Source organism: Struthio camelus, chromosome 2 (genome assembly GCF_040807025.1).
Source record: "Struthio camelus isolate bStrCam1 chromosome 2, bStrCam1.hap1, whole genome shotgun sequence".
Taxonomy (NCBI): Eukaryota; Metazoa; Chordata; class Aves; order Struthioniformes; family Struthionidae; genus Struthio; species Struthio camelus.
The window spans coordinates 171592416-171607186 of NC_090943.1; the positions used below are offsets into that span (position 1 = coordinate 171592416).

Sequence of the window (14771 nt, forward strand, 5' to 3'; positions counted from 1 at the left end):
TTTTATCGCGGACCAGGACAAAACAACGCTCAGCGCTCACCTGCTCTGCCGGGGCTCTTGGCGCTCTGCTCTCTGCTCCTGCCGGGAGTGCTGGAGGTCTTGGAGAGTTTGTTCGCCGACACCCTGTACATCACGCCGCCGATGCAGCGCAAGCCTTTGCTCCGCCAGCGCTGCTGCATTTGCTGCGACTTGCTGCTCGGCGGCGACGGGCGCGTTTGGTTTAACACCGGCGATCTGCAAGGAAACGAGAGACCGAGAGGAGGTAAGCACTGAACCCGGGGAGGTTATCGCGAGGAGCTGCTGCTTCGTGGACAAACCCAAGGTTGCGAGAAACATCCAGACGGAGACTCTCCCTACTCGCAATCTGGTACAGGACACAGCGCTGGATGGTGGAGGAAGAGCTCTCTGGCACTACAGAGGGAAACCAGGGATGCTCTTGCTCTAGGCAGAGGGAAAGCTCTGATTCCCCATTTCTTCTGTCTCTCACAGCCAGAGCTGATGCCCTAGATCTCCACAGATGATCCATGGGGTCCCATCAACCCAGTATCCCTCGGCTTGCAGCTCCAGGCCCATGAGCAAACAGGAGACAAAGAAATGTGCATTTGTAACACCACAGACAGGAGGCTCAAGCAAGAACGTGGGACCTCCCCTGAGCTGAACCGAGCTTAACGGAGCTCCATCAGCTTTGGGATTTCCGGAGTTACCTCCAACCCCAGCTCTCGCAAAGGCTCCCCTGCGGTGGCCCAAAACTGCTGCCATCCCCCATTTATCGCTGGATGCCCAACGCCTAGAACGGAGCCTGCGACCCAAGCTGGGTCAAGAGAGCAGGTTTGGGGCGCCTTCTCCAGCTTCCCACTCAGGAGGGACGAGAGTAGGGATGCCACCGCTCTCACAGCCCGCTCTGGAGCCGCGATACAGTCGCATGTATTGACGCTAAGGTCGTTCTGAATGCTCGCCTGCTCCATCAGGTGAAAGACAGCTTTCGTAAGCTCTGAAGCGGCACCCCAGGGACAAATCCATCCTGGTTGGGCTCGTCTGCTGCCGAAAACCCATCCAGTTCACAGCCCGCCTTGCCCTGCGCGACGCCGTCTCCCTCCCAATCCGCGCGGAGCCACCCGGCTCGTTTCTGCACATATGCTGCTATGCAAACAGGCGCCCTTCCAGCCAAAGCAAATCTCCTCAAATATCAGTCGTCTTAACCGTTTAGCACTAATCCAAACAGTAATTTGTTTATGCAAATCGGAGCTCTAATTTTGTATTAGTACAAACTGCGCTCATAATGCTATTAGCCGAACGTACATAAAGCGTGCGTTACTGAAGAATATCTGTAAATTAAGGCCTGCTATCCTATCAGCAGAATGCAAACCCCGGAGAGGTTTAAACGAACCTTTAAACGAACATGCGCCGCAAAGCAAAAGCGAACTGTAAAATGTAATAGTTACATTTCTTCGTGTTCAGCGTGACAGTCGACTCGTGTTTTTTTTTTTTTTAAGCCGGGGGCGGACGCCACTGGCTACCAACCTTGCAGAAACGCCGCGCGGTTCGGCCGCGGGGACGGGCGCGTTACGGGGAAACGCTCCGCTGCGGCGGGCGGCTTCGGATCGCCGCGGCCAGCCCGTCCGGGGATGGCAGAGCCCGGCTACGGGCTGAAAAATTTGGGGTTTATAGTGAAGCATCTCCCTGCCCGGTCCTGCTCCGCTCCCGGGACGCTGGCGAAGGAAGGGTGCCCGCGCGCCGGCTCCGGCACGCAGGCGGGTTTCGGGCAGCTGCGTTGCCATCCGGCGCCGAAGACAGCTTTGCCTTACCCCAGGAGCGTGCAAATTTATCGGGAGGATAAAGGCACGTCAAGGACCTAATAAAAAAATACTTGTATAAAATATAGAATAAAAAATATATTAAAAAAAAAAAAGGCATGTGCCTTGAGTTTGCTTGCCACCTCCCACTACAGCGGCGATTAAAACTAAGCGCTAGAGACAAAACAGCGTTTTAACCGCATCGGGGGAAACCACCGCCTGGGCTTAAGCGAAAACCCCGCGCAAAATCCGATCAAACAGAAGGATCGCCCCGCGAACAAACGCAGCCCCAAAGCGTTCGCCTGCGTCCCCCTCCCCGGTCTTCGTTACAAAAACAACCAGCGCCGCTAATAGCCTTTTTAGGGAAATCCCACGTCTAGAAAACACCACCTTATTTTGCGCGTTGCAAACCTCGACTGGGTTAGAAACAGAGCGTTTGCTTGCTCGGAGAGACCGGGCTGCGTCCGCAATCCCCGCGCACACGCGGCGTTAGCGGCGCGAGATTTATTTCCTTTGCTTTCGATATATAAAACACAGCAGAACGCCTCTGAAGCATAGAGACGCGAGGTCCGGATATCGTAACCTTACTCGGGTAGCAGAGCATCTTCTTCTCGGCTGTCCTGGGAAGGGGGGAAAAGCCAGGCGCTCGCAGGCACCAATCTCCGACGCTCCCCGGAAAAACATCTGGGGCTTGCAAAAATAAAAATAAAAACACGGGAACAAACTCCCAGGGCTGCGATATCGATACGGTCTAACCGAACGGGAGTATCGCGCAACCCCGCGTGCTGTTCGCGCCGGCTGAAGCTGCAGACTGCAAAATCTTTTTATACTTTTATAAACCAGCGTTGGGAAGGAAAAGCCAGCTAGCGCGAGGGAAGCTGAGCAGGGACGCGTGCAGCGCGCTCGCCTTCCCGACGGCCCTTCTCGACGCGCCGTCCACTCCCCAACCGCCGGCGTCGTCGGGACCCGTCCTCCCGCTGCGACGCTGCCCCCGGGACCTTTAAAGGACTTCCATGAAAACTGTTGTTTTCCTCCCGAAATGACGGACCTTGGGTTGCATCTAAGGCGCAGCCACCGTCCTTATATCCACTTTGCAGCTATTGCTTTTTGGCGGTACAACGGCGGTGAAAAGCCCGCGCGCCGTGCCCACGCAGCTCGGGATGCCACCGCGGAGGGGGCCGCTCGCCGGGAACCCCCCGGAGATGCTGCAACCAAAGCGACTGCAGGTGCTCAACGCCTGCCTTTCGCTCCGCTCCGGCCACGGCTGGTATTTATTTCCAGGAGCCGGAAGAGATCGAAAATTGAAGGTGAAAGATAAATCTACTCTATAAAGAATAAGCTCAGTCTAACCAAAGCCTCTACAGAAGGGTGGGCACCGCCCGGGCAACCAAACTGTCCAAATTACGCCCATATGGAAACACCGGTTTTGTAAGCTGGCCCCAACCACTCCAATAGTCGCTTTCCAAGGGCCCCGGCAGCCTCGTCCCGCCGGCGTCACCGGGGGCTGTTTGCAGTGACATCGGGACCCGCGGGGACAACAGGCGACGGACACCTCTGGGAGAGGGCAGGGGACCTCAAAGGCCACCTGGCAGCTCTTCGGTGGCGGTGGCGGCTCAGTCGGCACCCGACGGGAAACGAACCGCATTGAGACGCGGGGGGATAAAATTAATGAGATATTAGCCGGGCTGGCGCCCCAAAGAATACGTCGGCCCTCGACACGAGGCCCTTGTAATTCCTTTTCTACAACACGAGCCCGCGCGTCTAAAGAGTCCTGCCGGCCGGCCAGAAGGCCCGCTCCGGCAGGAAATTTCATTAACGCCGGAAAATAGGAAAGGTATTAAGCGTGGATAATGAAGGCCAGAGTGTGAACAGGGCCTTAAGATAGTCTTCTTTCTCGCCTTTGTAATGGGAGGCATGAACTTTCCCTTCAAATCCATTTCTAATCCATTTGAAATACTACAGCAAATTATCTCCCCTTCAGCCCGAGAGCGGCCAGCCAATTTACTCCCAATAGCAGTGACAATGCTCCAGGATTTATCGCCATAACCTTGACTACACAAGGTGGAGGGTTGTCTTCCCCCTCCCCGCCCCGGGGTGGACAGGGAAAGGCAAATTTTTCATGAAAAGCGAGGAGAGGGACGCCATCGAAACGTCAAAAACCAGCGCAGCCACCGTCACGGATACCGGGGCCAAGTCGGGCGGCCAAGAGCGCAGCGCCCGCACCAAAAGCGGGCTCCGGGCCCGCGATAAAACGCCCCTGTACCCCAAGATCTGGGCTCTTCCATCTCGCGAGAGGGCAACGACTCTGCCAAAATCCCGGGATTTCAGTCGCCGCTGCGTTCGGGTCCGAACGGACAAGCAGATCCAACGGGGGGAGAAGAGGAGCCAGCCGGACACTGCGGCGCTGGAGGACCATCAGCCACTGGGCTGCTTCGTCCCTTCCCGACGCCACAGAGCGGCTCAAAACGGAACGAAAACCCCGAAAGTGCAGCTGGAAGCCAGCGGGCAACGCTACCCGAATAGGCGCCCTCTAAAATAAACACCCATAAAATCCAAAACAAGGGGAATTTCCAGACCGAGCGCTTGAGCAAATGAGAGTTAGTGAAAAGAAAGTCCTCATTTCAAGGTGCAGGTTTAGCACCCACACGCTACACGCACACCCGTGGGTCCTCGCAGGCAGGTACAAGAACCCCTGGTCCGAAGGAAACACATACGTGTGCAAATACACCTATGTTCTGAATACTGGAAAGCCTGATGTATATAAATGAAATAGGAAACCGTGAGAGCAGAGGAGAAACATCCTAACTGCTTCTTAGCTGGCTGACACGGAGAGGATTTCTTGGAGCTACAGGCAGTACAAGCAGCTGTGATAGGATGGTTTGCTTTTACTTCTGGGCATGCCCTTTAAGCTGACTTTATTATTATTTTTTTAAATAATCCTTAAGTTTTAAGAAATCATATTTGCAAATATGGCATTTGGCAAAGCGCTCGGTGAACCCCGGGCGTTGGTTCCCGAGGGAAGAGCGCATCGTAAGGACATAACCAGGGCGACGCGGGAGCCTGGCAGATCCCCTCCACGGTGCGGCTGCACCCTGCTCATGTGCAACATGGGCTTGGGAGAAGGAGCTATAGCGGGGAAAAAAACCCAGAATACACGAGGCTCTCAGCAGGTAGCAGAGTTTGGGCTCAGAGGGGCTCCTCAACCCCACCAGCAGCTCTCCATCGCCTGCAACTTCTCTAATCCCAACCGCCAGCTCCTTGAACGCTCACCTTCATGCCCATCACCGCAGCGAGGAAAAGACACGGTTACGTGAAAGCGTTTTATTTATCGAATGTATATTCTCTTTATTGCTTCCTTAAAAATAAAAATGTCAGATATCAAATAAATACTTCCTACTTTAAAATCTATTTAACAGAACCGCAAACAACTGTGAAAGCTAAAGCAATGGAAGTTTGCTTTTTTTTTTCTTTTTAACGAGAAAACAGAAAGCACCGAAACATTTGCTATTAAAGTCTGTCTCCAGCAGGCACCCAAAGAGTGCTGCTTCCTTCACTTCAAATTATTTATTCAATAACTTACTCAACATTTATTCGCATAGCTCAGTCCAATGACTGTGACATTCCAAATCGAAAAAGTTGACGTTGAAAAGTAGCAAGCCGTGTTTCCTCTTCCAATATACAAACGTAAGTAATGCCAACAAACGGGATCCACTGGCTTTAAAAATATAGTGACCAGCAATAACGTTAGCTTGTCTATAAACAATTCTCCACTTTTAATGGCTTGAATTATGAAATTTGTGTTCAGAAGCTCAGTTTTGATTCCTGGGCATCCAAGACATTTAAGATAGTCTAATAGACACTTTGAAAAGCTAGTTTAGTTCTGTTCAATTGAATCCACATTTCCCTTCAAATGCAGCTTGATGCTAATCTCAAGAAAAAAAAAATCAAGTACAGAGCTCATTGACCATTTTCTAAACTTGAGAAAAATTATGAAGCTCAATGAGCGCATATTAAGCTACATAATTGCCTAAATAAAGATGTACCCGTATGATAAATTCTCCTGACTCGCAAAAGAAAAATAATTGCAAGTGTATTACAAGGGTTATCAACCAACAAGAATCAAGATTTCACTAGAAAAACAGCCGGTGAACAAAGATGTGGAACAAGACGAAACCCGCTGACTTAAATCAAGGGTTTCCACCTTGCGGATTTAAACCACAATCAACCTCAGCAACGTAAATCGGTGCCGTCTGTAGCAGGGCAACCCGGCTCCCTCAACAGCCCTGGCAAAGGCAGGAGGAAGGACCTCGGACATCTCCGGCCACCTCCAACGGGATGGAGACACGCGAAGCAGCAACAGCTCTACGGTCCCAAAATGTGCTTTCCAGGGTGGGCAGGAGAGAAAAACATGACAGCTGATGAAGGACATACTGGAGGAGCTCGGGAAAAGGAGAGGAGGCCACAAGGGCTTGGGAAGGAGCATCTCCGGCACCCAAAACCCTAAGACTTGGGGCCTCACGCTGGCCCAGCCTTCCAGCAGACAGTTTCCCCTCGCTAGCCGTTAGACTAATGACTTATTATTATTTTTGCTCTCCTGCATTCCCAGAGCTGGTCTGGGCCATTTTGGGCAAGGCAGACACGAGCCCCTCTCCTCCCCTCGCCCACAGCAACCTCCCAAGGCCAAACCTCAGGCACGTGCAATCGCCGGTGGCCGAGGGGCTTTAACAGGCACAGCGACTCCGGTCGTCGCGGCAAAGCCATCAGGCTCATTTGAGGACAATACAAATTGCCTTCAAAACATGCAATGTTTTCTCCGAATATTTAGCCGCCTTCAGCTTTTTCCCCGCGTGCTCCTTGCCAGTACTATCATCCAAGCTATCTAAATGGATTTCTTCCTCACAGTTCAACCCATTACTTAATCCCGCAATCAAAACTATTGCAGTCATTCTTACGGCTGCGTGTTACATAACAAACATTTCATTATACCTGCAATGCAGGGCTGCGGTTTCGGGGGGGGGGGGGGGTGGAGTTTTTGTGGTTTTCACATCTTCCACATCCCAGAAGTATGACACTTCCTCACAGCCCTCGCCCAGGCTGGCGAAGGTCCCTCCTCAAATAATTACACTCGGAAAGATGCAGAAAAGGGAATAATCTTGCATTCTTCTCGCGGTGCCTTCTCAAAGGGCCTCTTACAAAGTAACCAAATCACATCTCCGCCAGGAGGCTGGCTGCTTCCGTTCAACACTTATTTATTTATTTTTTTTAAACAGCTAGACAAAAACCATCTCAGAGAGGAGAAGCAACTTTCTCAAGGGGAGACACGCTTGCAGAAACTGCAACTCCACGTCCCCTCTTTAGGAGCTTCTCATACGCTCTTCAGCTAAAAGAAAGATGCACGCACATCATTTTTTGCCCAGAATATTCCTAGCCACAACAAGCAACTCCATCCCAGAGAAGGCAACTGGGTCACTTAACTCAACCCTTCAGTTCACTGCTTTGGTCCTGAAACATCATTACTGTCTTTGGTGAAATACTGATACCCAACACAAGCCAAGCTCGTGTTCAACCGGTGCTGAATATTTGCGCTCCAGAAGTAAGGAATAAAAAGCAGGTTAATCTATGCAACTTCTGTGGGGTTTGTGGGTTTCGACAGGTCTCTCTGCAGGTTTTCCAGCTTGCCACCCTGGCTGCGGGGGCCAACCCAAGGTCGGGTCCCTCCGTAGCACTCATCTGAGCTTATCCCATGGCCCGTTTGCAAGAGGATCCCAGAGCCCGAAGGGCAGCCAGCCCACCCTCCCTCCTACACCAGCCCAAAACCGACCCCGAGCAACGAGGTCGATTCAAAATGTCCCGTCTTGACCGTGCTTTTAGCCATATTTTTGCCCCACACCACCCACGCAGCCTGGCGAAAGAGAAACCAGAAACACAAGCCAACATCCTCACCGCTCTGAGGTGAGGATTGAAAACTGGAGAATTAGGCTTGTAAAAAGGCCTAACTGGGCCTGCAGAAAAAAAAGACAGAGTTTAGGCGGCACACGATTCATAAGCAAGCCAGGAGCAGGCTTGCGTCCCCCCTTTCCCAGAGAGCTCCGACCAGGAATATCCCGGGAGCAGAGCGCATGGCTACTCGTTCCTGCGAGTTCACTGGCCACGCGCTATAACCCAACTTTGCTCCCACTGGATTGCTTTCCATTGCTCTCTTTTCAGCTCCACGCCGGCATTCCCCTTTCGTTTCTCTGTCGCTCCCGAGAAAAATCCCAGCAACGGCTTTGCAGCGCGTTCGGCAGCCTCACCGCGCGCCGCTGCGTCCACAGCAGAGCCGTCTCGACTCCTTGGCAAGGGGGGGATCCCCGCGCCATCGTGTCTGGAAAGTAGTTGAATCTCGCCAGGACAGTCCAGAGCACAGAGCAGACGGAGTTATTGCCTCAAGTTATGGAGGACAACTCTTCTCCAACCACTATCGAAGTGCAGAAGCAAATGCAGGGCGAGGATTCACTCTGGATGGTGGAGAGCGCAGTACAGCGCTGGAGGTTCTCCATCTGGAGAGCACCAGAGAAGGGGGTAACTGCACAGATGATTCGCATTAGGAGAGGTCAAAAAGCCTCTTCTTCATCCCACTGGAAGGAGTCCAAACACCAATTCACTCCCTTTTTCTCCATCTAGTTATCCAAACTCTTTGCTGTTCCCTCACTCCCCTGGGCAAGCAGCCCTCTGGGATCCTCCGCAATTTGGAGGAGGGCGAAAGAGGGCACGTCTCACATGGAGCATGGGTCACCCCGCCGAACAGGGCAGCAAAGGTCCTCACGAGAGTTTGCCCTTGCAGCTTCACAGGAGGTACGAGTCATGCAGCGGCAAACGGTTGAAAAATGAGAGCCCTGCAGCCGTGATGGGAATGCATCACACACATCACTGCCGTCTTCTGCAAATACGAACAGGTTAACTGCAACCACTGCGCTGGCAGCTTCCCCTAAGTACAAGCTCAGAAATTATCTACACTGAAGATAAAAAATGGAATAAGAAAGGGAGATTTTAGGTACCATACCAAACGAGCATCCCACACTTGCCATCAACCCTGGATTGCTTCAAGATCAGCAGGAGAATCCAAAGGGGAGAAAGCAAGACCACAACACAACCCAAGTCAGCTGGACTGGGGGTCTCTGAGGTTTACCCTCATATCTTGGAGGGCAACGCATTTACTGGGTGACTACTGAACGTGTGGACTGCAAAGCTCTTTTAGACTCCCAAAACCAAAGCGTCAGGAAGCTTTTCCAGATGATTAAGCATCAGGCTGCCCTACAGTACCACACGCCAACAGCATAAAGCAACACAGGTAGTAGGGCCACCGTCGTTACAGACACACTCGCACCGGTTTAAATAGGTGTAAAGATCCTCGCTTTGGTCAAATTGACCTAACCACAAGCCTAGCCCAATCTCAGAGGGGCGATTCGCCAGAGCGAGCCATATCCAACATCACGCAAAGCATCCCCCAACGTTACAGCCCCTTTTCCTACGGAAGGAGGAAGAAAATGAGCTTGGTGTGCTTAGCGCCGACATTTCACCTGAGGCTCTGCATCCACTCACAGTGTTGCTTGTTGGTCAATAACAGCCAAAGAGCACACAGGAGGTTAATGGCTGGAGCAGCAAAAACAAATTGAAAGGAGCAAATAACCTTTAATGTCGCATGACATGTTCTCCTGACTACCACACTGCCTCTCTGGCCCCTTTATTTTCAATGATTATGCAAGACAGCAGCATGTCAACAAGCTTTCTACAACGTCTGCAATCTTCGCGCCGTTCTTCCTGCCCCTGGCAGTGCCATGTACAGGCTGAACCGTATATTTAGGCAATTTATGGTAATGTTACAAACTGCCTTTAGGAAAGGTCTGTTCTGAGCTATAAATCTATGATGTCTTGGAAGATGCTTTCACCCAACACCCCTCCTTTCTCCAGAGCTGGCAGGCTGTGGGACAGGTCTACGCACTGGAAGGAAGTCTTTATACCTTTTCTCTTTATGTTTCCCCCCATGCAAAGCATGGACATAATGCTATATACCCAGGGTGTTGTATATGCTTCCACCGCTCATTCTCGTGCTCTCAGCTTTGCAGCTCCGACACCCTCTGTGGTTTCACTTCTTTGCTTATTCTGAAGCTTCTAAAGCCAGAAGAAAAGACACAGTCCTGCCTGGAAGAGCTCACAGCCAAAGGATCAGATGAGACAGCAAGATGACACACCACAAGAAAACACTGCGACACCAGTGAGGACGATGAGGGAAGGTGGTTGCAGCGTGCCAGCTACCTCTCATCCTTGGCCAAGGTAAGAGAACCACGGATGGGGGCCTTTTCGCTTGCAGAACCCTCTGGTTACAGACAGGAAGGATTATTTTAGAAGGTTATTGACTGAAGGTTTAATTATTTGGGGATAACAAGAGTTTTTCTGTTAATTCGAAAGTATTGCTAACACCATGAGTTTAATTGGCCTCTCCTTTTCTAATATAACTAGCATTGAGTAACTATCAGTGACCGAGGGACAAGTGAAAAACCAATAGTTGTTAAAGTCACCAAACAAGATCGTACTCATCACCAGATGTATCAAAACCTCTGTCCCTAAAACAAGACTAAATAAGATTTCACGGATGCACAGGGGTCGTTCTGGCTTTAGCACACGGGCACACGGGCAAATTTCATCCATATTGCGCAAATAAAAGCGTGTCCAGTCTAGGATCATTTTTCCCTCAACGCGTGCCGCTGCATCAGCAGATTTCCTGAGCGCTATGGCTCTTCCTTCCCCACTTGCAATCAAGGACAGGCAGAAGGGACAAAGACTTTCCCACAAAGCCAGCTGAGCATCTTCTGACTTTTTTTTGCTAGCATGGCCAAAGGGTGCACCCCACTAAGCATCATCGCCCCAAGGCAGCGGGTTCTCCTTCCGCTCATTGCAAGATTTGCCAACAGTTAAGGAATTGCAGACGTACGTGTGAATTAAGCAGTCTTCTAAATCACTTCTGTCCCCTCTTACGGCTCTTAGGGTCTCGCAAGGCCTCTGAAGCTCCAGAAGTCAGTCAAAGCGGCCCAACGTGCCGGTAATCCCTTCATACTTATACTTACCCTGTGAGGGCCACGGGAGGTTACACCACACATCTCCTTTCTTGCTATGAACAATACTTCTAGGCACGCGACAAGGCTTCAGCACAGCTTTTTCTTCCGTCCTTTCCATCGCATCACCTCACTCCTGTGAAGGTACCCAGCTCCACCACTTAGATGCATCTGTGCAGAGCTGCCAGTAGGACAGTATCACTCTCTGCAGGATGCTGCTTCTGCCTGTAATTAATGTTTCATCATCGTTCTGGAAAGCAAACAGCTGCTGCGGTCTCAATTACTCATCTTCTTGTGGCTCTTGCTTTCCTAAAGGGAAGCTGGCGTTACGTGGGCCTCGTATTTTCTGTGTTCATCCGTATTATTTTCCCAAGATCTGTGACAGCTCAGTTTCTTCTGCCACCTCACGACCAGTGTTTCAGCCAAGTTGACTACATTCAGACTATCCGTCAGGATTTTAGTTTCCCAGGTATTTCTACGCAGTGCTTCCGGCCAAGACCATCACAGTGTTTACCCTAGTGGCCCAGAGTTTGAACTCTTCAGTTCAGGTAGGGACTACAGCAGCTTCTTCACCAAGGTCTACTGCTCCACTGGCTACTTTCTCCTGTTTAATTGCTTCCCCTCCCTCTGCATACCCGCTCTTTCCACAATTTCTGAAATGCTGTCTAGATAAACTGTAGCCTCAACGCTCACTTCATTGCACTATCTCCCCGCCTGGTTCAACTCCTCATGCTTTCAGCTCTCACAAAGCTCTTCCCCAAAGCTTCCAGATGTTGAGATTCCTCCTCTTAGCCTTTCAGAAGTCCAGTGACTGGCCATCCCCAGCCTAAAGCAGCTCCGCTTGCTCCCTGCTCAGCTGAGACCGCAATTCAAACTCACTCTGCCTGATTTCAGTAGACGTTCTCCCCTCCAGCGAGCGAGCCGGTCCCATCTGCTCAGAGCCATGGAAGCATCTCCTGAAATGCCTCAAAATTTACTCTGATTTTCCAGTAAAGTCCTAACATGGTAAAAACTTCTCCATTGCAACAGTTGCTCAGAGGAAGGTAAAAAAAGAATCCTTCCAGAAGATGCGATTGTGTAGATGAAACCGTTTTCAAGGTAGGTCAACTTTCAGCCTAAAACCCCTGACAGCGTCCCGTTAAACCGCTTAAGCTAAGATTGAGAAAGGAAATGCTGACAACCCCTAATGCACAGCTTTCCGACGCACTTTCTAATGCCATAGCAGCTCAGCAATTATACCAGCAAGACCGGGGGACCATTGTACCCATTAATTAGATTCCTTTCACCCCATTAGCTCTGACTATTGGACAAAGTTCATTATGGCTTAATTCTGCTGAGCTGAAAGGGATCTCCTGCAGTACGAGAGACAGTCAGGTGCCTACAGCGCGTGGCGCTCCACTCGGGCGTCCGCGCCGAGAATCGCGCTATTGGGGCAGTGCCAGGTCCCACTTCCACCTGGAATAGGACATAATAACGCTTAACCCTTCGGGAGCAGCGTGCTGCCACCCTCGGGGGAATAATTACAGAGCGCTATAAAATGAGAAGGAAAACGAGAGCGGATCGTAGCGCATCCCCCGTAACGGCACACAACCACTATTTACTCTCCGACTGATGCAGAGCCCAGGAAACCGTATTTCAGATCTCCAGACGTGCTCCAAGCACAGTATCGCCCCGTCCAACTTTCCTTCTAAAGCACAAATATGTCAAAATTGCTATGTAAATGCTACGGATTGTCACAGCCTGGGCGGCACACGGATCGAAACAAAGCTCAGCGCTACGTTGCTATATAGTAAACGTTTTCCCCAATTTTTGCATTATTGAGTATATTCATGATCCAGTTATACCCATGCTGTGCAAAGCATAAACTTTTGAAATCCCAAACAGCAAGCTCGGTCCCCAAAGCCCATTGCTAAGGGACGCACACGTTTTGATAGCATCCCTCTGCATCGCCTTCAGGACTGAGACAGCCTCAGCTCCCAGTATTCTTCAAAATAAGCAAAATATTCTCCAAATTATAGTCAAATCCCAGTCAAGCTTTCCCCTCCCACCCGCTTCCCAAAACTCTCCAGCATAATTGCTTTTTCCAGAGACAGCTTCTTTCTAAATGCTTTTTCCCAGGCAGTAAATAATAATAATAATACTAACAATAGTAACAACGGCGGATATATTTTAATTAAAAGAGAACTAAATCTCAACAGGGCAGCAAGGCTCAACAAGAAAGGGTATGCCAGGCTCTGACTCAGCATGGAAGAGGTTAAAAAGGTTTAGCGGGGCTGAATTAAAGGGAATTATCCACCGAGACATCAGCAATTGCTGGCCGGTTCTGGTGTGTCTGCCCGCGGTTAGAGAAATAAATGCAAAAATAAAGCCTGGGTGCCCGGATCCCATGTTTTAACACCCCTAGCCCGTCCATTTAGGTTGGGAAAAACAGACGGTGCCCCGCTTGTGACGCTCCTTTCGCCAGCTGTGACCTCGAGTTACTTACTTCTCATCGCCCGCATGCCAGAAAGCAAAACTGCCTGCAATTCCTCTGCCCGACTTCCCCAGACGTGAAGGGAGACCATACCATAAATCTGATTGCTTTTGGTATGGGTAGCTACATACCCGTGGTAATGAAGCATTTTAAATTTAAGTTCATTAACCCCCTCCTAGGCACGTGCAAAATGCTGTACGCGTTTCTCCCGAGAGAGCTGGCATTGCTGCCTCTTCCATGTCCCGAGCAACAAAGAGAAAACTCCCGTTTCTGTTCCAGGCTTATTTCTCTACAATTACAATAGTCAGCTGTTACATATCCAAATATCCAGCACACCTCGGGGTTTTGGGTATCTATTATAAGACGAGCAACAAAACTGGGCTCAGGAAGCACCTGGAGCCGTCGCGCGTGCAAATTCCTTAGCCCGGACTCTTGTCTTTCCCATAATCAAACCATCCGGGCATTAATACATGTCTAGTATAGATCCGTATATGTGTACATATATATTTTTTTCATAAAACGTTTATTTTATCCACTTCAAAGCAAAAGAAAAGAAAAAGAGCAACCCAACATTTTGGAGACTTTCAGTATATGAGATGCTCATTGGCCAGACACTTAAAGGAAGTTGGGCTGCTTGGACTCCGCACATGCTGTAATGTATAAAAATGATTCAAAGGCACCCATCACAGGGCACCGTATTGGTTAGCAATACTAATTGCATTGCCTACCTTACAAACGATATTGCTCCATTATTAAAGGGTCGGGACTATTTTATGTGCTCCCATCTATTCAATTGGTATTTCGATCAATGGCTGCATTACAAGCTTTCCCTTTAAGAGCCTAATAAACAACAAGATGGAAAGTAAAATTCTCCATAAAATGACGCTTTTAAAAATCCATTTTGACCGCAGCTACCGGTACTTTGCAAAAGCAGGCTGCAAACCAAACCGAAAGGTATTCCTCTCGGCTTAAAGTTAAAAAGTTCAGCAGGTAACAGCGCGCGCGGCGCCCTTTCCGAAAGCTGCCCTCGTTTTTTCCCCGAATCTGGGGACAAAACTCTGAACTCGCGCAACAGGGAAAAGACGGGATATGTCGTTGTATTATTAAAAAAAAAGGAAGGAGGGGAAAAAAAAGAAGAAGAGGAAATCTCTCGGAGGTTCCCAACAATTTTCCCGCGGTCAGAAACGAGGTTTAAATCTAAGTATCTGCTATTTGCCTATCGGCGTAGGTCAGCAGCTCACTGGAACCGGGATTTTGCAAGCGGCTCTGCCAGAAAACGCGTAGCGGGAAGGCACCGTTTGCAGACGGCGCTCAGCCTCCCGGGCTCGGGTGCACCCAGGAGGCATTCGGCGGGGTTTAACCCGCAACAAGCTACGAGCGCGCAACCCGGAGCAACCTGCTAAACGGCCCGCG

At 50.3% G+C, this 14771-nt stretch overlaps 1 protein-coding gene across 2 annotated transcripts in view; it reads right to left on the reverse strand.

Moving 5' to 3' along the window:
- The window catches only part of ZC3H3 (zinc finger CCCH-type containing 3), a 167634-nt gene that overhangs the window by 58908 nt on the left and 93955 nt on the right, over positions 1 to 14771 (reverse strand). For both annotated transcript variants that reach the window (XM_068933518.1, XM_068933517.1), the window contains exon 5: positions 41 to 234. In XM_068933518.1, the coding sequence (XP_068789619.1) occupies positions 41 to 234 (194 nt within the window). The remainder of the gene's footprint in view (positions 1 to 40; positions 235 to 14771) is intronic.